The sequence below is a fragment of the Heteronotia binoei genome, chromosome 18 (assembly GCF_032191835.1).
Source record: "Heteronotia binoei isolate CCM8104 ecotype False Entrance Well chromosome 18, APGP_CSIRO_Hbin_v1, whole genome shotgun sequence".
Lineage (NCBI taxonomy): Eukaryota > Metazoa > Chordata > Lepidosauria > Squamata > Gekkonidae > Heteronotia > Heteronotia binoei.
In genome coordinates, this window is record NC_083240.1 from 1249025 (window position 1) to 1271420 (window position 22396).

The 22396-nt window shown below is 52.6% G+C and overlaps 1 protein-coding gene across 4 annotated transcripts in view; it reads left to right on the forward strand.

The window, feature by feature from the left end:
- ARHGEF10L (Rho guanine nucleotide exchange factor 10 like) overlaps positions 1-20198 on the forward strand; it is a 102330-nt gene extending 82132 nt beyond the window's left edge. For all 4 annotated transcript variants that reach the window (XM_060259024.1, XM_060259028.1, XM_060259026.1 and 1 more), the window contains 4 exons: positions 139-284; positions 12685-12859; positions 18341-18463; positions 19119-20198. In XM_060259024.1, the coding sequence (XP_060115007.1) occupies positions 139-284; positions 12685-12859; positions 18341-18463; positions 19119-19651 (977 nt within the window). In that variant the 3' untranslated portion in view covers positions 19652-20198. The remainder of the gene's footprint in view (positions 1-138; positions 285-12684; positions 12860-18340; positions 18464-19118) is intronic.
- Positions 20199-22396: the final 2198 nt, after the last annotated feature.

Consider the following 22396-nt stretch of genomic DNA (forward strand, 5'->3'; position numbering starts at 1 on the left):
CATCCTTTCTCTCTCTCTCTGCCTCTTTGCCTGCCTCAGCCCCTGCTCTCTTTGGCCGAGCTTTCCGTTTGTGAGTTGCTTTCCTCTCTCTTTTCTGTCAGCTGGAACCTGATTTTTTTTTCCTTTCCCACATCACAGGGGGGCTTTGGGATGCGGCAGCCGAGCCCACCTGCCTGGCAGTGGGGCTGGCCCCGGTCCGAACTCTGCTGAGCTTGGATGATGCCGTTTGGGCCAGCTGTGGCAACCAAGTGACGGTGCTCGATGCTGCCACTCTGAAGGCGCAGGTAAGACTGGGCTGAGGCAAGGAGAGGGACGGCAGATTGGAGCACGCGTGGAAAGGCAAAGGGAGGCAGACTGCCTGTTGCACTTGGCTTGCTGTTGCGCTCCTTTTCTGAGGGCCTGGGAATGGCGAGCAGAAGTAACCTGAGAAGAGGCTGTTATGCTGTGCAGCTGTGTAAAGCTTGGAGTTCCCTCTGCTTTGAGGCAGGAACAGTGGTGGTTTGAGTCTTCCAGAGTCCAGGAACAGTGGTGGTTTGAGTCTTCCAGAGTCTTGCCTTTCTTAGCGAAGGGTTCGAGGTGAGCTCTCTAGGAGATGCGGGTGTCTTGCAGCCTTGGCTATCGAGTCTCCGGAAAATGCCTTTGTTTCTGTGTCTCAGCAGGAGTCACACAGCAAAGGATATAAGTTCTATCGGAAGGATAGGGAGGGAAGGGTTGGAGGTGGGGTGGCTCTGTATGTCAGAGAGGGTATACAGTCCAGTAAGACTGAGGTCAGAGAATTAGATTCCCTTCTAGAAATGCTTTGGGTCGAAATAGAGGTCCCAAAAGGAAATTTAACTATGGGAGTTTATCACCCACCAAATCAAAAGATAGAGGATGATTATTATATGATGGAAGGATTAAAGATAGTGGCTAAATGTGTGTGTGTGTGTGTGTATATATATATATATATAAATATAATTTTTTCGGCCACTGTGTGACACAGAGTGTTGGATTGGATGGGCCATTGGCCTGATCCAGCATGGCTTCTCTTATGTTCTTATGCTCTCAATGACTCTGGAGGTGGCGGCGGCTACAAACATAGCCAGCTTCAAGAGGGGATTGGATAAAAATATGGAGCAGAGGTCCATCAGCACCTATTAGCCACAGCATTTTATTGGAACTGTCTGGGGCAGTGATGCTCTGTATTCTTGGTGCTTTGGAGGGGGGCAAAGTGGAAGGGCTTCTAGTCCCACTTGTGGACCTCCTGATGGCACTTGGGTTGGGTTTTTTTTTTGGCCACTGAGTGACACAGAGTGTTGGACTGGATGGGCCATTGGCCTGATCCAACATGCCTTCTCTTATGTTCTTAAAGCAAGGCAGTTCTGTTGCTTTAGGTGGCCAATTCGAGTGGCAGAATGGGAGCTGGGTGGGCCTGAACGCTGGGTCCAATCCAGCAGGAAGTTCTCCTGCACAGGCCCAAAGGAGATGAGTGCAGAGTACACAGGAGAACTTCGTGGAGAACTTTGGTGTGTGTTCGCACAGTCCTTGTGGATTGTCTTGGTCTGTCTTAATGGCCGGGGACTGTTTTGTCCCTGGAAAGAGCCCAGGGCAGAGAGAGATCAGTACCCTCTGAGTAAGCCCACCCAGCCGCACGACTCCTCCGGTCTGGCCACTGTGTGGCGCTGTTGTGGCATGTAAATGGGGTGCTGTCAGAGCAGTGTTGTGGGCAGGTCTCATGCTTCCACCTCAGAGCCGCTCCCTCCCCGGGACACCCTTTCGGAACAGGACCGGCAACCGCAGCGGAGATGGATAGCGGGGCATCTTTATTGATGCTGCAAATTTCTCGGCTGACCAACTGTGCAGCCTCCCTCTGAGCATTTCCCTTCTATTATTCATGAGGCCAACACGCTGCTGCCCGCACTCAGCCAGGCTGAACTGTGCCCGCTTGGGCCGCGGAGGTCGGCTGCAGGATCATAAAACTCTCCATGGGTGCTGGACGGGGGCTGCTGGTTACGAGGCCTCTGTCAGCTCGCGGGTGGCGCTTGCTAGTTAGCTCTGCTGTCTGCAGGGTTCCGCTGGCTCTTGTCCCTAACTAGTTCCAGGCGTTTCATCTCAAAGAAGATATTGTAGAGCTGGAAGTGTGCAGCTGAAATGATCAAGGGGTTGGAAAGGCTGCAGTAAGGGGAGCTTTGGAGTTTGGAAAAAAGATTACCCTGTGGGTGGGAGAGATGAGGGGAGTTGCAGAGTTGTGAGTGGTTTAGCAGGGAGCTGGGCTGGGGCAGTGGTGAGCCAGTCCTGTGCTCCCCGCAGGAAGAACTCTGCTGGCTGCATCTGCTCATTTCCAGTCCAGCCTGAGGGCTCCGTTCACCTCCCTGAGCCTTAGGTCACCCTCCAGGAAAGTGGACACAGATGCAGCCTGTCTTGTAGAGTGATCAGGAAGAGTCAGGCAAAAAGCTGCATTTGCGCAGCATCTTTTTAAGGGGTGTGTGTGTCTGAGAGCTTGTCATTTCAAGGTCAGTAAGGGCCCCGTGTCCATGGGGGGGAAGGGTGCAGCAGGCCCGAGCACCTCCCCCCTCCCCCAGCATGGCCCAGCAAGCCTTTTGCCAGCCCAGGTCACTCAAACTAGTTCCAAGTTTCCCACTTGCACTCAGGGGATGTTTTGGTCCCTCTAGAAAGGGCAGAGTCTTCCTAATGACTCCCCAAGCACCATTTCCATTGGATAAAGAAGACGACTGCAGATTTATACCCCAGAGACTCAGAGCGGCTTACAATCTCCTATATCTTCTCCCCCCGCAAAAGGCACCTTGTGAGGTGGGTGGGGCTGAGAGGGCTCATTCAAGAACTGCTCTTCAGCACAACAGCTCTAAGAGAGTTATGACTGACCCAAGGTCACTCCAGCAGCTGCATGTGAAGGAGGGGGGGAATCAAACCCGGTTCTCCCAGACAAGAGTCCGCACACTTAACCACTACACCAAAATGGCTCTGTGGACAGCCTCCAAGCACCATGGGCAATGTCTATGCTCAGAACTGTCCTGACCTAGATTCTCTTCTTGCCCACCCTGACCCTCCCCCACAAATACATTACTTCCAAAGGCATAAAAGCCCACTTGGTGCTTTAGGAGGGAATGGCCTGTGTGTGTGTGGCGGCGGGGGGGGGGGCTATTTGTTTTTCCACTGGTCTCTTGGGAGCAAATCTGCATGGGGGGAGGGGAAAGGTTGCAAGCAAAAGGCTGGCGGTTCCACAGCCTTTTAAATGAAATGCTTTCTGCATGCTGGCGCACATGCGCTCTGGGGGGGCCAGGTGTAGAGCCTTTTGCATCAATACATCTTTGGTGCACCTTCTGGAACTCTCTGCACAGCTGTGCTTGGCTCCATCACTCCCGCAATGTGGGCCTCTTGCATCGACAGCCCAGTTGAAATGGAAAAGGGCTGAATTCAGCACCATCAAGGGAACCGCAGCACACCTCCTTCCACTGGAACGGAGCACAAGTTGGTGGGGGGGAGGGGGTGTCCACAGGACAAGCCGTGGCCGTTTCCCACTGTTAGGAACTGAATGGGCAACTTGGCTGCCCTCTGCAAACACTCCAGCAGCCATCTGTTCATGCCACTGTGGTGGTCTGGACAAAGTTGTGACCCAGCAGAGGGGTCTATGTATGTGTTGTGTGTGTGCATGTCAGGTGTGTTGAGTGGAAGGGGAGAGAGGCGTTGCTGGGCCCCTGCTCCCCAAGCAGGTGTTGTGCGAAGCAGTGCAGAGACTAGGGATGACTTTAACTTCTCAGATTCCTGGCTTTGAGCCACAGCATCAGTTAATGGGAACTGCACGGGTACATTGCATAAGAACATAAGAACATTCCCAGCATGGCGTTGGCCTTTTTTATTGCAATCGCACACGGTCTTGGCATTTTCAGTGAGTTCTCTACCACGACCCCAAGATCTCTCTCTTGGTCAGTCTCTGCCAGTTCACACCCCATCAACTTGTATTTGTAGCTGGGATTCTTGGCCCCAATGTTCATTACTTTGCACTTGGCCACATTGAACCGCATCTGCCACGCTGACGCCCTCTCAGCACCTCCTGGAAGGTGCTTTGTTGAAGATGGTAACTGGAGGGTTCTGTGGTGTGCTTGATTTTGACCCTGATTGTGAGCAGTGTGAAGTGCCTGACTTCTTCTGAGTGTATGCAGCTCTGGGGGCAGGGAGCACCCAACCTAACCACCAGTATGGGCATTCATGTGAACTTGCCTCAGTTTCCCCACCTGGCCATTTAGTCAGCCTGAAACTCTCACCTGGAGTCTTGTGTTCTGTTTTGGGCACCACATTTTAAGATGGATCTAGACAAGCTGGAAGGGGTCCAGAGGAGGGCGATGAAGATGGTGAGGGGTCTGGGGACCAAGTCCTATGAGGAAAGGTTGAAGGAGCTGGGGATGTTTAGCCTGGAGAGGAGGCGGCTGAGAGGTGACATGATCACCATCTTCAAGTACTTGAAGGGCTGTCCTAGAGAGGATGGCGTGGAATTGTTTTCTGTGGCCCCAGAATGTAGGACCAGAACCAAGGGTTTGCAATTAAATCAAAAGAGTTTCTGGCTCAACATTAGGAAGAACTTCCTGACCGTTAGCGCGATTCCTCAGTGGAACAGGCTTCCTCCTTGGGAGGTGGTGGGCTCTCCTTCCTTGGAGGTTTTAAAATAGAAGCTAGATGGCACCTGTCAGCAATGAAGATCCTGTGAATTTAGGGGGAGGTGTTTGTGAGATTAGAGTGATTCCTCAGTGGAACAGGCTTCTTCCTTGGGAGGTGGTGGGCTCTCCTTCCTTGGAGGTTTTTAAGCAGAGGCTAGATGGCCATCTGACAGCAATGAAGATCCTGTGAATTTAGGGGGAGGTGTTTGTGAGTTTAGAGTAATTCCTCAGTGGAACAGGCTTCCTTGGGAGGTGGTGGGCTTTCCTTCCTTGGAGGTTTTTCAACAAAGGCTAGATGGCCCTCTGACAGCAATGAGGATCCTGTGAATTTAGGGGGAGGGGTTTGTGAGTTTCCTGCATTGTGCAGGGGGTTGGACTAGATGATCCTGGAGATCCCTTCCAACTCTGTGATTCTCCAAGCCCCTGCTTCCATGTTCCATTTCCAGACCTGTAAAGTGGGGATAGCCTTTTCCAGCCCCAAATGCCCTGTGGGTGCTTCAGGTGCAGGAAGGGGGATGTGTGCTGCCTGGGGTTGAGGGCATCGGTGCAATAAGCTTGCTTCTCTCTCGCTGCTGTGTTACAGAACTATTGTTATGCGCCAGTGTGTGTTTCCAGCAGGATGGGGGCTTGGAAAATCTGCTCGGGTTTCTTTCAGGTGGTTTGCTGCTAGAGCGAGATGTGGTGTGACATTACGGTGATTCCAGCATGGTGCAGGAAAAGAAACCACTCATGCCACAGGATTTAGCAGAGGGAATATCCTTAGTCTTGCCTCACAAACAGCTGCCAGGAATGGAAGTGGTTGGTTGGAGGAGCCCATTTTTCAAATGGGACCGGGGACGATGTAAAGCCATTTCCAATGTCTGCAAGATTAAACCGTGTGTGTGTGGAGGGGGAGGGGTGTTCCTGTCTTCAAAAATGGCTCGAAAGGAAAGTAGGGCAGTCCTATGTGGATGTGGATGCTTCTCATGTGGGAGTTTTTGAGGCCATGCTGGGGGAGCAAAGGTCTCGACTGCAGAGTTGCGGAAGGTCAGACCAGACAAAATGTTTAACCCTCCAAGATCAGATTTTCAGTGTGTTTTTAAAATTGCTGTCTAGGTGGTGTCAGGGGTGGGGGGGCTTGATTCAGACTGGAGTTGCAGTGCTAGATGAGGGTTTCACAGCCTTTCTCTCTGTCCTGGGTCCCCAACCTCAAACATTTCTCTGGATGTGAGATTTGCCTTGTAGGTGGAAACATATTTTTTGGGAGGAAGGGGGTATTTAGGATCTGGAAATGCTCAGGACATCTCCTGTAGTAGCTGTTCTGGTGTTAGAACCATGCTGGAAGCTTCATCTTTGTGTGTCTCTGGTGAAAATTATTGGGAATGGTCCCAGTTGGTAGGGTAGGTTGTGACTCTAAACATAAATACAGAAAGACACACACAAATCCCACCCAGGCCAAAAGAAAATTCTTAGTAGGAGGGGTGTGTGTATTTATAACTGTGGTCTATGAACTGACTTTACATGAAAAGTTTATAGCACAGTTCACAGCGCCATAAACACAGTGTATCCGGAAACTGAATGGCAACAGATGGCACCACGAGAGTCAGACAAGACGCAAGAGTCAGGCCTGGCCTATTGTGCCTGAAGCCTGCTGGAGCTGCTGCCTGGGCCTGCAGTTGGAAGTCCATTAATGAAGGGGCCAGGAGAGTCTCCTTTGGGAGGATGTTCTACAGTTCAGGGACCACCACTGGAAAAGCCCTGTCATCTGGTGGCAGTGGGGATGCAGAATGGAAGTTGTTGAGGTTCAAAGTTCTCTGACGATCCACCCCTCTATCCCAAAGAAGTGACAGTTCTTTGTGCCATTTGGCATTGGGGGAAAGCATTCTGCATGTCCTAGGGGCAAACCCCTCCCCCTTATTTGTGCTGAAGAGAATTTCTGGGGCAGATATTTGATGAACAGATGGTAGGGCAACTTTCCTGATCCCCCCAGGACGAGCCCCACCCCCAGTAGTTCAGCAAGCTAGCCTTCTGCGTCCAGGGAATTTGTTTGAATGGGGGGACACTTTGTCCTGTGAGCCATTCAAAGCAGTACCAGCTCAGGCCTGAACCATGAAGTCTGGTAGCCAGAAGCAAGGCTAGTTCTCAGGGGTACAAATCAATGGAACAGGCTTCCTCCTTGGGAGGTGGTGGGCTCTCCTTCCTTGGAGCCTTTTAAACAGAGGCTAGGTGGCCATCTGACAGCGATGAAGATCCTGTGAATTTAGGGGGAGGTGTTTGTGAGTTCCCTGCATTGTGCAGGGGGTTGGGCGAGACAACCCTGGAGGTCCCTCCCACTCTAGGATTCTTCAGGAGGTGGTGGGCTCTCCTTCCTTGGAGGTTTTTAAACAGAGGCCAGATGGCCATCTGACAGCAATGACAATCCAATGAAGAAGCTATTTGTGAGTTCCTTGCATTGTGCAGGGGTTGGACTAGATGACCCTGGAGGTCCCTTCCCACTCTAGGATTCTTCAGGAGGTGGTGGGCTCTCCTTCCTTGGAGGTTTTGAAACAGAGGCTAGATGGCCATCTGACAGCAATGAGGATCCTGTGCATTTAGGGGGAGGTATTTGTGAGTTTCCTGCATTGTGCAGGGGGTTGGACTGGATGAGATCCCTTCCAACTCTATGATTCTAGGATTCAGGTTGCTTTTTGTCTGGTAGTTCTTGGGATGACTGGAGATGGATTTCTTGCTGGCTTCTCTTGCAATGCATTCTATTTCTTGTGGTCCTGCAAGCTGCTTCAGCCAGCTGGAGGGGGACTAGAAACTGTGGCCTCTGGTTTATTTTGGTGCATTGGAAGCTGGGCTGACTGGTGGTTGGTGGGCAGTGCCACTTTCAGGAAGTAGAGGCAAAGCTGATGGGGTCCCCTTGACATGGAGGGGAGCTGTGCCAACGGACGGCCCTCCCGCGATGCTCCATGTGGCCTTTTGGGCTCTCTGTGCCAGGAGACTCAGCACCGCTGTTGGAAGGACAGTTGTGCCAGCCCTGCCCCTGGGGGCAAGGAGGATTTCCCCATCCTCCTTGGCGGATGTAGCAGTGCCAGCTCTATCCCCCTTCCTCCCCCCGCCCCCCCGCAGGAGAAACTGGCACACAGGCTCTGCGTTGGCACCTTGATGCCTCGTCAATACTAATATGACTTTTTATATCTCTCCTGCCGCCCTGCAGGATTTATAGGTGCTCCGTTTTTATATAGACATTTTGAGGTACATAAATGCGGCTGTTCCCGCCGCAGGTAGGGTTGTGTCAGCATTTTCAACATAATATTCAGGATTTTATAATGCAGGCAATAAATGGCCATGCTGGGAGCCGGGATGCTGCGGATGGGCTCTCCGTCAAAGCAGTGGGGGCTGGGCTGCCGTGGCGGTGTCACGAGCACATGACGGTGAGCTCAGAGCCCTGGGATGGACGCGGAGAGCAGCAGTGGCTGGAGCAAAGTGCTGGCCGGATGTGAGGAGCCGGAGGAAGGAAGGGGCAGGGGGGCACTTGAGGGCAACAGCCGCATGGCTTTTTGTGGCAGCCGTTCGCCCAGAATGTAGTAGGCCTTGGAGCCTTCAATTGAGCCGCAGAACAAGACCAGCTCTGCCCATCGTCCAGTCCCCTGGATGCAGAGAGTTCTGGTCTGTGGTTCTGGCTTGAGCTGCCTGCCTTTCCTCCCCGCCGCCATCTGACTCAGGAGTACAGGACAGTGGGGATTGGGGCCCTGTCTGTAGGCCTGGATGCCAGCACCGCATTTAGCTCAATACTTGAGTTGCTGACGCTCACCGAAAAGCCAGAGGGGAGCTTTCCAACCTGGCTGCGGTGGAGAGAGTCTTCCGCCAATGATCCGGAGGGGTGTGTGTGTGTGGGTCTCGTAGTCCAGAGGTGCACCGCCTGTGAATGCTGGCACAGACGCTCCAATGAGGAGGGTGGGCCTGAGAGGGAAGAGCCCTCGACTCGGTGAGAAGCGGGGTGGGTGGACCCCTAGCAGAACTGGCCTCTCTGCCTTGGAGGCTCCAGCATTTCCATCCTGAAATGGAAGTACGGGTGAAAGATAACGCAAGGCCTCCGTTGGCGGAAGTGGATCTTTTGTTTCTCCGTTCTGTCAAGAGCAGCTGTGGGATTTGCAGAAATGGGGTGGTGGCTCAGAAGCCTCCTTCGGCGTGCAGCACCCGCAAGCTGAGGCTACGGTCATTCTTACTATGATGAACGATCACAATCAGATGGCTGACCAGAGGGGGGTGTTCTGCAGTATGAGGTCTAGCCAAGTTCTTGGGAAATGCAGATGTGTCTTCGCAGGACTCCTCTTCTTACTGTGGCATCTCTCATCAGCAAAATCTTACCCAGGATACACGAATAAATACATTATTAAATGACTTAATAGTTTCCCCTCCAGTTGTTCCTGAGTGCCAGAGAGCATCTGGTGGGCAGCCAGGTTTGCTCAGAGAAGGGAAGAAGCTGCAACTTCTCTGGATCTCACTCACCTGCCGCTGCCTTGCACGGGAGGAGGGGGGAGAGCTGTTCCTCTCGTGCAGCAGTGAGCCAGCTTGGGGTCCTCCTCCCCCCCCAAGGGTGCAGGATCAGCACTGGGGCTGAGCGCAAGATGGCTGCCTCTCTCAGGCATCTCAGAGTTGGCCCCACTGGCCCGTTTTCCTTCAGTGGCCTTGAAGCTTCTTTGCATAACTGAAAACATAATCTGCGGATGTGTGAAGCAGGCAGGTGGGGCTGCCTGCCAACCTTGAACACGTCCTTGCTGCTTCTTCCAGCCGCCGCCACCGAGCAGCAGCAGCTCTTCAAAAGCCGTTCTGTGCAACTTCTCCTGTTTCCAGCCCAGCCTCTTTTGCATCCCTTCAGGGGGAATCTGTAATGCAGCAAAAGGTCAGAGCTAGAGAAAGCGAGAGGAGAGCAGCGGCTCCCGTGCAGGAGAATCCCCCTGGAGGGCTGTTGCTTGTTGATAGGTTTTCAAGCAGAGATTTTCTTCCCTGTCCCCAGTGAGGAATTTCTAAACAGGCAGGCCCTGGGGCTCCCTCTCGCCCGCCTGGCAGGAACGCTGCAGCACCCTTGCCCTGCTGGACAAAAGCAGCAGCAGCAATCTGGGGCCTGGCTGGAGCAGGAGCCTTTGCCCTGCCCGTGGAAGATGGCGGGGTCAGCTCTGGGCATCTCCAGGGTTAAGAAGGGCCCCTGCCAGTCACCAAACCCAGCATGGCCCTCCCTTTGTCCTCTTTGAGGCCTTTTGCCTGCCTTGTCCTGACAGATTGTAGGCCGTGTGGGTTTTCATGCTGTGTGGAAGGGGAGGGGTGCACTTTTGAACCTCCCCACAACACAGGGGCCCTTCTCCGTCCGGGCACCATTCCCCCCCTGCAGCACCTGCATATGGCAAGGACCACTTGTTCTCTTTTTAAAAAGAACAATAAAAAGCTGACTGGTGGCGCAGATTGGAGGGGCGGGTGGGCAGCCACGAGAAAGACACCTAGAATGTTCCCGAGCAGGTGGACACTCTGCTGCTGCTGGCAATGAACGTATGAAGCTGCCTTCTACTGAATCAGACCCTCGGTCCATCAAAGTCAGTATTGTCTACTCAGACTGGCAGCGGCTCTTTCTCCAAGGTCTCAATCTGAGATTTTTCACACCAATTTGCCTGGACCCTTTTTTGGAGATGCCAGGGATTGAACCTGGGACCTTCTGCTTACCAAGCAGATGCTCTAGCACTGAGCTACCGTCCTAATGCCTCTGCAGTGACTGCAAAGTGAGGGAGGGTTGCTGTATGGAAGCAGCTGTGGACTCTGCATGTACTCAGAGGCACTCTTTCCATCTTTGCTGTTTCTTGTGATTGATGACAGCCCTGGCAGGCCCCCCCCCTCTTCCATGCTCTTGTTCTGAGCCATGGAAGTCCTGAGAAGGGCCTGAAAGGAAAATAGCTGAAACCAGGTAGGCAGGCAGGCAGGCAGAGGGATTAAGTTCTTGGGTAATTGCGTGCTGAAGAGGCCATCTCTGTGGTCAAACCGATTCTGCTTTTCTTTCTTCTTCTTTTTCCCCCTTAGCCAAGGAGGCACTTCAAGATTCAGCATCCTTGTGGAATGAAGCCTTTTCTCTTAAAAAGCCCAGAGGGGACGCTAAGAGACTTGTTTCTGTAGAATCGAAATAAAAATCAATTTCCTGCTCTGTATTTATATATCTATTGAATCCTGACAACCAAGATACCAATTCCTGTTATTGACTTGGTTGAGCAATTTGTGCTGCTGTGTCCCTCGTCTCTCTTGGGTGGGTGAGGAGAGGCCGGGAGCTTTCAAGCCCTGTGACTTTCTCGGCTCATAAAAGTGACCCCGCTCTTGCCATCATGTGAGCTGCCCAAGGCAGCTGAGCATTTAGGGATGACCAGCTATAACCAGATCACCTCCCTTCCTTAAGCAGTTTATTGCACACTGAAGCATCTCATGTAGTCTTCTAATATGAATTTTGAACAGTCTTTTATTATTTTAGAGGGTTAGCAAAATATGGAAATATTTATTCACAAGATTGAAGATTTTTAGAATGCATTTCTCCAAATGAGGATGTGGAAGCCAGGGTTGTAGAGTTTAAATGGACTTATTTTGGATGGGTGAAAATCTGAATCGAGGCGGGTCGGCAGTGCTGATGTTGTTGGACCTGTCGGCATTCGACACGGTCGACCATCAGTTGCTGGTCCACCGCCTTGCCGATGCAGGGATTCAGGGGTTGGCCTTGCAATGGCTCTCCTCTTTTCTCCTTGGTTGAGGACAAAGGGTGGTAATCGGGGGACAATCGTCCCAGAGACATCCGCTTAATTGTGGGATGCCTCAAGGGGCAGTGCTCTCCCCGATGTTGTTTAATATCTATATGCGCCCCCTTGCCCGGAGATTTGGGCTGGGTTGCCATCAGTATGCTGATGACACCCAGCTCTGTCTGCTGATGGATGGCCAGCCGGCCTCTGCCCCAGAAAATCTCGTCCTGGCGCTGCAAGCTGTGGCAGGGTGGCTCAGGCTGAGTTGTCTGAAGCTGAATCTGATGAAGACAGAGGTCCTTTGTCTGAGTCGTGGTGGTCCGGGAAGGGAAATCCCTCTACCAGCTTTTGATGGGGCACCACTGATATCGGCGCCCAAAGTCAGAAGCTTGGGGGTGCTACTGGAGCCCACATTGGCTATGGAGGTCCAGATAGCCGCCACTGCGAAATCTGCCTTTTTCCACCTTAGGCGGGCACGACAGTTGGTCCCCTTCCTGGAGCGCAGTGACTTAGCAACTGTGATCCATGCAACAGTCACTTCGAGACTAGACTACTGCAATGCCCTCTACATGGGGCTGCCCATGTCTCGGATCTGGAAACTGCAGTTGATGCAGAACACGGCAGCCAGGCTGTTATTGGGTCTCTCTATACGGGAGCACATACAGCCAGGGCTGCGGCAACTGCACTGGCTGCCAATAGTATTCCGGATTCGCTACAAGGTGCTGGTTATTACCTTTAAAGCCCTATATGGCCAAGGACCTGTCTACCTGAGGGACCGTCTCTCCTCACATGTTCCCCAGAGGGTACTTAGATCCGGATCGCAGAATTTACTGTCAATCCCCGGGCTGAGGGAGGCGAGACTGAAGGCTACCAGAGAAAGAGCCTTCTCAATTGCCCCCCACTGGTGGAACCAACTCCCAGAAGATGTAAGGGCCTTGCGGGACCTTGCCCATTTCCACAAAACAGCTCTATTTCGACTTGCCTTTAGTTGAACTACAGTATAAGTAGATGCCCAACATCGCTGAATGTGTGGTACCAACCCTAGCACCAACAATTGTTTTAATTAATTTAAACTGTTTTAATTGTTTAACAGGTAATTGATTGTTAATTTTAATTGTTTGCTCACTGTTTTATTGTTTGTTGTTTCATTGTTGTTAGCCGCCCTGAGCCTGCTTCAATGGGGAGGGCGGGATATAAATGCGAAGAATCAATAAAATAAATAAATAAAGGCCTTGGGTCTGTCCTTTCCCCATTCTAGCCTGTTCCCACCCAAGAGACCTTTTCTCTTCTCTGCCCTGCAGCAAACCTTTGAAGCCCACCCGGAGGAGGAAGCCAGCGTCACTCACATGATCAAGGCAGGCAGCGGGGTCTGGATGGCGTTCTCTTCAGGGTCCTCCATCCGCCTCTTCCATACCGAGACCTTGGAGCACCTGCAGGAAATCAACGTTGCAACACGGACCACTTTTGCCCTGCCAGGTTGGTGGGGGTGTGTGACAAAAAATCAGGGCATCCCCAGGCAAGGGGGGCCGAGCGTGGATTGCTGGGGGGGCAAACGTATCCCAAAGGACATCTACACTGGCAGGGCAAGGGGGAAAGCCCTGAGATTGCACCGGAAGGGCAGCCCTGGCGGCTATGTGCAAGGGCATCTTTATGTTGTCAGAGCTGGCTGTCCCTGTGGATGGTGGCAGGTCAGCTCTGGTTTAGGGGGCCTGGCGGGTTGTGGAGCTGCCAGATGGAGCCTCTTGCTTCATTATGGATGCAGTGCAAAATTAGATGTGCAGACAAAGGAAGTGAGACTCCGGCTCGTGAAAGGGCTTGAGGCAAGATGGCCGCAGGAGAGGCCTCTTGTCAGAACCAGGATCCAGGGCGGAGTGAACTCCCTCTGCCATCCATCTGCACTGGGGCAGAATGTCTCTGCGGCCTGCCTCTCTCCTTCACATAAAGAGCAGTTGGGCTTCTTTTGCAGTTCCAGGTTCTTTCCCTGCTTTTTCCTCTGCTGTCATTGGTCCTTCTCATTTTTCTTCTTCCTTGGAAAGTGTTAGAGGAGTTTTCAGAAGTCTGGCAACTTCCCCCCCCCTCCCCCCTTCCCCAAGTACTATCTGGGAGAGGGAAAGTTTCACTCCGGGCATTTTGGCAACAAAGGAGGCACTTCCGTTAGGATTGATCATTCTGATGCTGCTGCCCAAGGCTCACTGCAAAGCTGGCCTGCAGAGCAGATACAAAGTTCTTCTTTTATAGGATGAGGCAAAACAAAGCAGTCGGGGTCCGGCATTTGAAAAAGACCGCTTCAATCTCAAACATCATTCCCTCTGTTCAGAGCGCATCCTAAGAGGAACAGAAGGGAAAAAAGCCTTTTACACTTTTCCTTGTAAGATAAAGTTGGCATCAACCCTTGACTGAAATAAGATCAGGGGACCAAAGAACAGATTTGGGGTAAAGTGGCAGGAAGGACAGAAACGCCCTGAAATATAGCACATCGATACAGAATGTAGCAGATCAACTTGAGGCTCACTGACAGAAGTTTCTGCAAGCATCTTGCATCTTTGCTCAGTTCTTAATGTTGAAATGAAATCCTTTAAAGAGAAAGCTTCAACGTGGCCTCTGTAAGCAGAACGCTGCAGCCAGCCAGTTTGAATCCCTCCTCAGCCATAAAACTTGCAGGATGGAAGTCCTGGTTTGGTCCAGCCGTTGGTAGTCCCATCTGTTTGTGTGGTGGTTGTAGCATTATTTGAGCCTATGAGTTGTCCATGTGTGTGTGTGTGTGTATTCCACTTCCCTGCTAAGAGGGGGATTGAGAGGCCCCTTTTGGCCAGCCAAGGGTCCTCACTGGGTCACCCCCCCCCCCCCCCCCGCCGCCAGACCCTTTTTTTGTGCTTCCTGCCCCCTCTACACTCTGCCTTTTCCCTTGCCGCCTTGCAAGGCAAAATGGCCCAAAGAAGCTGTCGTAAATTCTTCATTAATCTTTTCATTTTTTCCTTGAGCCTTTTAGATCTCTCTTTCCCAACTGTGGCACAGAGTAATTGTGTAATTAGTACTAAATGCATTACTCGTGTAAAGTGTTCACTGTCCCTTCCCCCCCCCCCTTTTAAAAAAAAGGGCCACGTTTAAAAAATTTATCGCTGCTTCTCTCCTTCCCCAGCGTGAGCATTTTTGGTATTAATGCATTTTTGAACTTAAGCTCCCTCATCCTTTTTAACTAGACAGGCCATTAATAAAGTCTTTGCAGAGGGGCCCAGCCTTTTAAAAGTTGTATATTCGCAGATATATTGCTTGAGTGAGTCTGATGTTGCGATGTTAGGTCTTTGAGATAAAATATTTATTTGCCATTAGATTGTGTTCCCCCCCCCCCACTTTTGAAAGGAGGACATCTTTCATTTGTCACCATAGCTGCGATCATGAAGGGTCATATATTTTGTTTTGTGCCTGTTACGTTTGCATCCTTGATCTGAGGGACTCAAGGTGGTGGCAAAGAGTGGAGGCTTGGCCCCCTCCCTGTTCCTATTCACAACACCCCTGCAAGGAAGGAGAGGCTCAGAAAGCAAGAGACGGAGAGAGACTGTGTGTTTCTGGCTTAAGGTCATTCAGGAACAGATGCAGCCTGAAGACAGAAGATCCGTGCGGTCTAGATGGTCCCCTCCTCACCCCCCCCCCCACATTAAAACGCAATAATGGTCTCAACAGCAGGCTGTTTGCTGCCTGAGTCTCCTGAAAGGGACCTCCTTGCAGAGACCAGGCCTGGGGCCGGGGTGGGCTTTGAAACCCGCTCTCCACAGTCTCAGTTGTGATGCTGCAAGCAGGAATTCCCAGGTCAGGGAATGACTGCAATGGACAAGGTGCCCTGGGGCACTGGTGTTGCTGCCTTCTTCTGAACCAGACACCTCCCCCACCCCCCCTGGCCCATCAAGGCCATTCTTGTCCGCTCAGACCTGCAGCCGCTCTCCTGGTCCTCAGGCAGAGAAGGGACTTCCCTGTCACCTGCTGCCTCCTGGTCTTTTCAGCTGGAGATGCTGGGATGGAACCAGGGACCTTCCGTATGCCAAGCAGATGCTCTGCCATTGAGCCACAGCCCCTTTCCCAGCATGCTGAAGGGCAAGGAGGAGCCTGAGCGGCAGAGAGGGGGCGTGTCTTGTTCTCAAGCAGCCTCTCGTCTACCCTCCACGTGCCTCATTGCACACAGGAGATGCTTTGTGGGTTGTCCGCAGCCATTGCTGCATGCTGAATCCAAGCTCTGCTCTCCTGTGCCAGCTTCCGTTTTTGGCCACGTGGGACGGGGTGGTTTGTTGTGGCAAAGGGGATGGCAGCCCACAGGGATGGCCCCCTGCCTGTAGTTGGCCCAGGGTTGGGGGAGATGTCCCTGCAAGGATTCCCAGGGGCTCAGGCCATGTGACTTTGACGGAGGGCAGCTAAGGGAGTGGCGCTGGATTCCAACTCGCCACAGGGCCCACTGGCTGCAGTTGTGTGTGTATTAACACAGCTTTGCTTGTTGGGAACAATATTGCTTCTTAACTATTAATGCTGGCAATTACTCCTCTCTCTCTTTCTCTCCCTCCCCCTCCGGCTCCCCAGCTCCCACCTTGTTTTATTGACGATTTCATCTCCTTTCTCTCCACTACTCTCCTGGTCTTTCAGAAGCTAATTTGCAATTAAAATGCACCACTGCATCCCCGGGCTTAATGGGAAGAGTGTGAGGCGTGAGGGGAATCCTGAACACCATTCCCAAGGTGGGACTGCTCGAGTGTAGACCTGGCGGCCACCCTGAAAGGGATCCCGAGGGGCCTGGCTGGCCTCTTGCCCCACTGCCCTCGCCCGGGGATTGGGTCAGGGAGCCTTTCCTCTTGGTCTCGCTTCAGGGCAGAGATTTCTGGGCTCTAATATGGGGCTCTAACCCAGGATCTCTGAGTTGCTTTCTGGATCTGGACGTGGGCCTTAGCCGGAGGTTGCCTGGCCTTCCTTTGAAGTTTGGCTCCAGACCCAGCAGCCAGAAAGATGCTCTGATACCAATTCTGGACAATCCAGAGCCTGCCGGTTGCAGAAGCTCCTGTTCCCTTCTGCATCTGGGGAAGACCCAGAGACTCCGAGCACAAACAAACTCCCAGGCAGCTTGCCAGGTTAAATCCTGGCTTCAAACCCTGAGGCTCTGGGTTCAGATCCCACACAAGCAGAGACGCTTTCGATCTCAAATGGGCCGTGAATGGGTGCTCTCTTGACTGGCCCTCGTGGCCTCTGCAGTATCCTCCGCCTCTCCCTGCTGTGTGCTCTTTCCCTCCCCACACGCTCCTGCTCCAGAGACAGGTGTCCCCACCCATCTGCCCGCCAGCCTCCCTTCCCCCAGTCGCTGCCTCTCTTGCTAAGCCAGGAAGACAGGCCCCAGCTGATCAGGGGGGGAGAGCTAATCTGGCCTGACACCGAGAACATGTTAATTCACGGCAGCGAGTTACCCACTTGGTTGTCTGCGCAGAGCCAGAAACAATCGGAACTGCTCGTCAGCCGAGGCAGAAGCACCTGAGCACCTGGGATGGCCGAAGGCCAGGCTTGGGAAACGGATCGGCTGCCTTAGTATGTGCTGTGTGTGTGTGGGGGGGGTCTTCTGGTGCCAGACCCCCCCCCATGCACCATCCCCCATGATTTCTTGCTCCTGCTGGTGGGTGTGTCAGCCCAGCCTTTCTCTCTCAGTGGACCCAGGCTCTCTGGAGAAACTGACTCCTCAGGGCTCAAGTCAGAATGAGATCTGCCTCTAGGAGGCTCTCTGGTGCCTCCTGCTCTTTCGGTTGGTGTCTGGGGCACAGGGGGATGCCCCGGAAATGGCCAGTAGCGCCCCCCCCCCGCAGTGTTTATCCTGCCCTCCTCCCCCCCCCCAGCTGCTCAGGGCAGCCCTCCCCACTTGTCCTCCAGAGTAGATCAGGCTGAGAGAGAACGATTGGCCCAGAGATTCCCCAGGAGGAGCCTCGTGGCTGAAGGGATGGTTGGAATCTGATCTCCCTGCTCATAACCCCCCTGGCACTTCTGTTGCCCCGCCCAAGCCATTCCGATCTGCATCTGAGGCCCTGCCCCCATGTCCCCCCACCCTCACTCAGAAGTGTGGAAGGGTGTCCTTCTTCACCCAAAGGGGGATTAACATGTGGCATTCACAGCCACAGGAGGTGGTGGCGGCTACAAGCACAGCCAGCTTCCAGAAGGGTTTGGATAGGCGTATGGAGCAGAGGTCCATCAGTGGCTCTTTGCCACAGGGTATAGATGGAACTCTCTGTCTGGGGCAAATGATGCTCTGTATTCTTGGTGCTTGGGGGGGGGGGCAACAATGGGAGGGCTTCTAGTGTCCTGGCCCCACTGATGGACCTCCTGATGGCACTTGGGGTTTTTGGCCCAGAGTGTTGGACTGGATGGGGCATTGGCCTGATGCAACATGGCTTCTCTTAGGTTCTTATGTCTGGGGCAGTGATGCTCTGTATTCTTGGTGCTTGGGGGGGCACAGTGGGAGGGCTTCTAGCCCCATTGGTGGACCTCCTGATGGCACTTGGATTTTTTGTGTGACACCGAATGTTGGACTAGATGGGCCATTGGCCTGATCCAACATGGCTTCTCTTATGACAGACGGGGCCTTGTTTGCTGTGGCATCTTCCTCGTGGATTGCCCTCCTGTACCAGTGCTGCATTTTTACCCGTTTTGTTTGTCCATCATCTTAGGAGCTTTGCAGAAGGGCTTTTGTGTGGGCAGCTCCCTGAGAAGTGTGGCTATAGTTCTGCAGTGATTTTCTTCTAGGGGGAGAAGGAGGAAGTGCCTTCATTACTCAAGTGGAAGGGTGTGTGTGGGTGTGTTATCACTCTCCTTTGTGGCCTGGGCTGCTGTGGCTGGACGGAGGGAGGCAGGGCCTGCCTTTGGGTGGGACTGTGCAGGCCAAAGGGGAGGCGCCCCTTCCTCTTGGCCCTTTGGGTGACCCTCTTGTCTTCCCTCCACCAGGCCAGAAGAACGTCCGTGTCACCAGCCTTCTGATTTGCCAGGGCCTGCTGTGGGTTGGCACTGACCAAGGCATCCTGGTTCTCTTGCCCGTGCCCAGGTTGGAGGGCATCCCCAAGATCACTGGTGAGTCTCTTCCTGGCACGATGTCATGGCTGGCGGGGAGCTGCCAGCTGGCAAAAGGGAAGTTCCGGGGCCTGCTCTCTTTTCCCAGAGGGCGTCTTGCCTGTTTCTTTTGCTCAGGCTCTGCTCGGCAGCCGGTGTTGGAAGCAAAGTCATTTTGTGTTGGGAAGAATTCCTTCCTCCTTCATTTCATTTCTCAGGCTTGAGTGTGGGGGCATGCAGCTGGGGGTGGGCCTTAAGGCTAGAGGCAAAGGGACAGCATGCCCAAGCAAAAGCCATGAGCAGTTAGCAAGATGGAAGAGCTGGGTGAAGCGAGATCCTTCTTTACCCCAGAGACTGAGGGGCACGCTGGGGCTTTATAGGGCTTGGTGGAGAAGGATCAGCCCTGGAGGCTGGAGCAGATGGGAGTGGCATTCTGTAGCCAGGATGCTGCCCCTGAAGGCCTCTGCCCACCTGCAGTGGCCTGGAGACAGACAGGAGGCCTCAGGGAGCAAGGACTTGGAGTCTGGCTGCAGAACCCCCTGCTCAAGGTGCCTCCCTTCCTCCCCACTGCCTCACCGTGTTGGGGCTGCAGGATGAGGTGTGAGGCTGACCAGCTTCCTGTTTATGGAGAACCCCCCCCCCTTTTAGTGCTGATGGCTTTTGCTTCCATTTCCAGGGAAAGGCATGGTCTCCCTCAATGGCCACTGTGGGCCGGTGGACTTCTTGGCCGTGGCTCTCAGCACCTTGGCGCCAGACATCCTGAAGAGCGACAAGGAGGAGGAGCCCATGGCAGATGCCCCGCCTCCAGAAGAGGAGAAGCAGGACTGCCGATCTTCAGAGCTGGCAGCCCAGGACAGCCCCCCCACGCAGGAGAGGAGGAAAAAGGGCGTCCTCTTGCAGTACCGCCTCCGGACCACCTCTCACCTCCCTGGCCAGCTGCTCTCAGTGAGGGAGCCTCCGTCCACCGCTGGTGGGAACACTTTGGAACACACCGAGGAAGACGGATCCATTTACGAAATGGCCGACGACCCTGACGTCTGGGTGCGCAGCAGGCCGTGCGCGAGGGACACTCACCGCAAGGAGATCTCTTCCTTGGCGGTCATCTCTGGCGGACGGGGCTACCGGAACTTCAACCCCAACGGCAAATTGCCGGCCAGCAGTGAAACTGACAGCACTTTGCTCATGTGGCAGGTCCCTTTGATGCTATAGCCCTCAGCTTCTTCCTCCCTTCTCCCCCCCCCTTCCTCTTTCTCCCTCCTCCCACAAGAAGCCGCCTCAGAGCAGCATCCAGAAGAGTGGTTTCATTTTTCTCTCTGGCCTTCTCAAAGATCTTGGAGGAAAGGCTCACCTGCTCTGCCCAAAGAGGAATGCAGACTTTTATCCCCCCCCCCTCCTCCCCCATGTGTGCTCTCTTCTCTAAGGACTTGTTTTTCAGATCCAAGATCTCGTGGTTGGGTAGCCTTTATCCTTCCTACGAGACTGTGGTTTTTAAAGACTTCCCCACTGGCATAGGAATTGGTGCACTCCCTGCTGGATTTGGAGTCACCAGGATTTTTTTCACAAATGACTTTCTTTTTTTTTTTTGTTTCCAGAAAGGGGCATGAGCATTTGTGTACCCATGTGTGAATATATACATACGTACATATATATAATATAATATTAAGAACTCTGTATATTATTATATTGTATAAATAAAAAAAAATCTGTATATATTGGTGCATCTTCAGGTGCAGAAATAAAGACAGTAAAAAGAACAGCTTCCCGGCCTCTTTGACAGCTGGTGCCTTCGTTCCCACCGGGCTTGGATTAGAATCCTGCAAGCGAAGCACCGAGGAGGGTTTTTGCTTCATGTTCTGAAAAAGTTCTGAAGTCAACACTGGGTGTGGACAAATCAGCCACCATCCTCCATGAGGGAGAAGATGAGACACGGGTGGAAGAAGAGGAGGCCCATTGGAGCATCGGTGGGTGGGGGGAGAGCAAGGGCTCAGTCCACAGGAAATTGGTCAGGGAGAGCGTGAAGAGGGATAATTGTCTCCGGCACGGGGATTGCATTCTGGACCCCTTTGGATAACCTCAGGCTTCCCACACAGAGACTCTTTCCTTTGCTTCCTTCATGGCTTCTGCGGGTATCAGCAGGATAGTGGGGAAAATGTTTTTAGCATTAAGAGCAGTTGGTTCTCCCTTCTTGGAGATGCTTAAGCAGAGATTAGACATTTCTTCCTCAAGGGATACGTTAGGTCATCCTGCATGGTTCAGGGGATTGGACAAGGAGGTCTTTAGACCTCTTCCAACATTTTAGTTCTAGAAGAAGAAGAATTGCAGATTTATACCCCGCCCTTCTCTCTGAACCAGAGACTCAGAGCGGCTTACAATCTCCTATGTCTCTCCTCCTGCACAAAAGACACACTGTGAGGTGGGTGGGGCTGAGAGCTCTCCCAGAAGCTGCCCTTTCAAGGACAACCACTGCCAGAGCCATGGCTGACCCAAGGCCATTCCAGCAGCTGCAAGTGGAGGAGTGGGGGAATCAAACCCGGTTCTCCCAGATAAGAGTCCGCTCACTTAACCGCTATGGCTGACCCAAGGCCATTCCAGCAGCTGCAAGTGGAGGAGTGGGGAATCAAACCCGGTTCTCCCAGATAAGAGAGCTATGGCTGACCCAAGGCCATTCCAGCAGCTGCAAGGGGAGGAGTGGAGAATCAAACCCGGTTCTCCCAGATAAGAGTCTGCTCACTTAACCACTATGGCTGACCCAAGGCCATTCCAGCAGCTGCAAGTGGAGGAGTGGGGGAATCAAACCCGGTTCTCCCAGATAAGAGTCTGCTCACTTAACCACTATGGCTGACCCAAGGCCATTCCAGCAGCTGCAAGGGGAGGAGTGGAGAATCAAATCCGGTTCTCCCAGATAAGAGTCTGCTCGCTTCACCACTATGGCTGACCCAAGGCCATTCCAGCAGCTGCAAGGGGAGGAGTGGGGAATCAAACCTGGTTCTCCCAGATAAGAGCCTGCTCACTTAGCCACTACACCAAACTGGCTTTATGATTCAGAGCAAGGGCAGCCAGCCTTCTACATTGGGGGTGGGGGGGTCTCTATTTTCCCTACTCTGCCCCCTACGGCTGCCATTTCCCCACTCACATTAGAGTGCTTTTGTAAAAGTTCAGGTATTGCTGGATTGATATATATTACACCATTATGGTGCATTAAAGCACAACTTCCCTGCTTTCATTGTTTTTTTCAAAAAAACACAACTCTTGCCCTTTTTGTTGAGTTAAAAGGGGAAAATGTAGTTTGTTTATTTTCTGCCGTTTGCTTTTTGATCTATGAAGGAGGTGCCCTTATTGGAAAGAACTAGTTAGTCTGTTTTTAATTTAAGTACTTACAAGCCCCTGGGGAGCGGATGGGAGTTTCCCTTCTGCAGTGCGTGTGATGTTAGTACAAAAACAGAATAAATACTATTTTCCCTGGATTTGTGTTTTATTCGAGTTCAAATTTTGACATGTTTAATGGATTACTGATTGCAACCTGCCTATATGATTGTTGAATATGTCTTTTAATCAAGCCGTCTTCCTAACTTACAGTCATTGCTATTTGTTTATTTGTAAATGGGCTGCCGAAATTTTGTCTGAAGCCACAACGGGGAGTGGATCTGGGTGTCGTCTTGGCGGAAGGAACAGGACCTCTGAGCATCTCACGTTTGTTGCTGTTGCAGTCAGTTGTTGCTGGCTTTTTTGCTAGAGCGAAATTCAGAGTTTGGGAGGGTCTCTCATGGGCAGAATGTTGAGGAATTTCCCAGGAAGCTGAAATGGCTCCAGGGGGATGAACCAGAAACTTCCAGAGTTCCCTGCCTCCCCAGCAGCCTTCAGAGTCCAAGTGAGTACAAATCTTTCTGCCTTTACGCTTTGTTTATGCTCTCAAGGGTCTTACAAATCTCCAGCCGTAATTCCCATGCAAGTCCA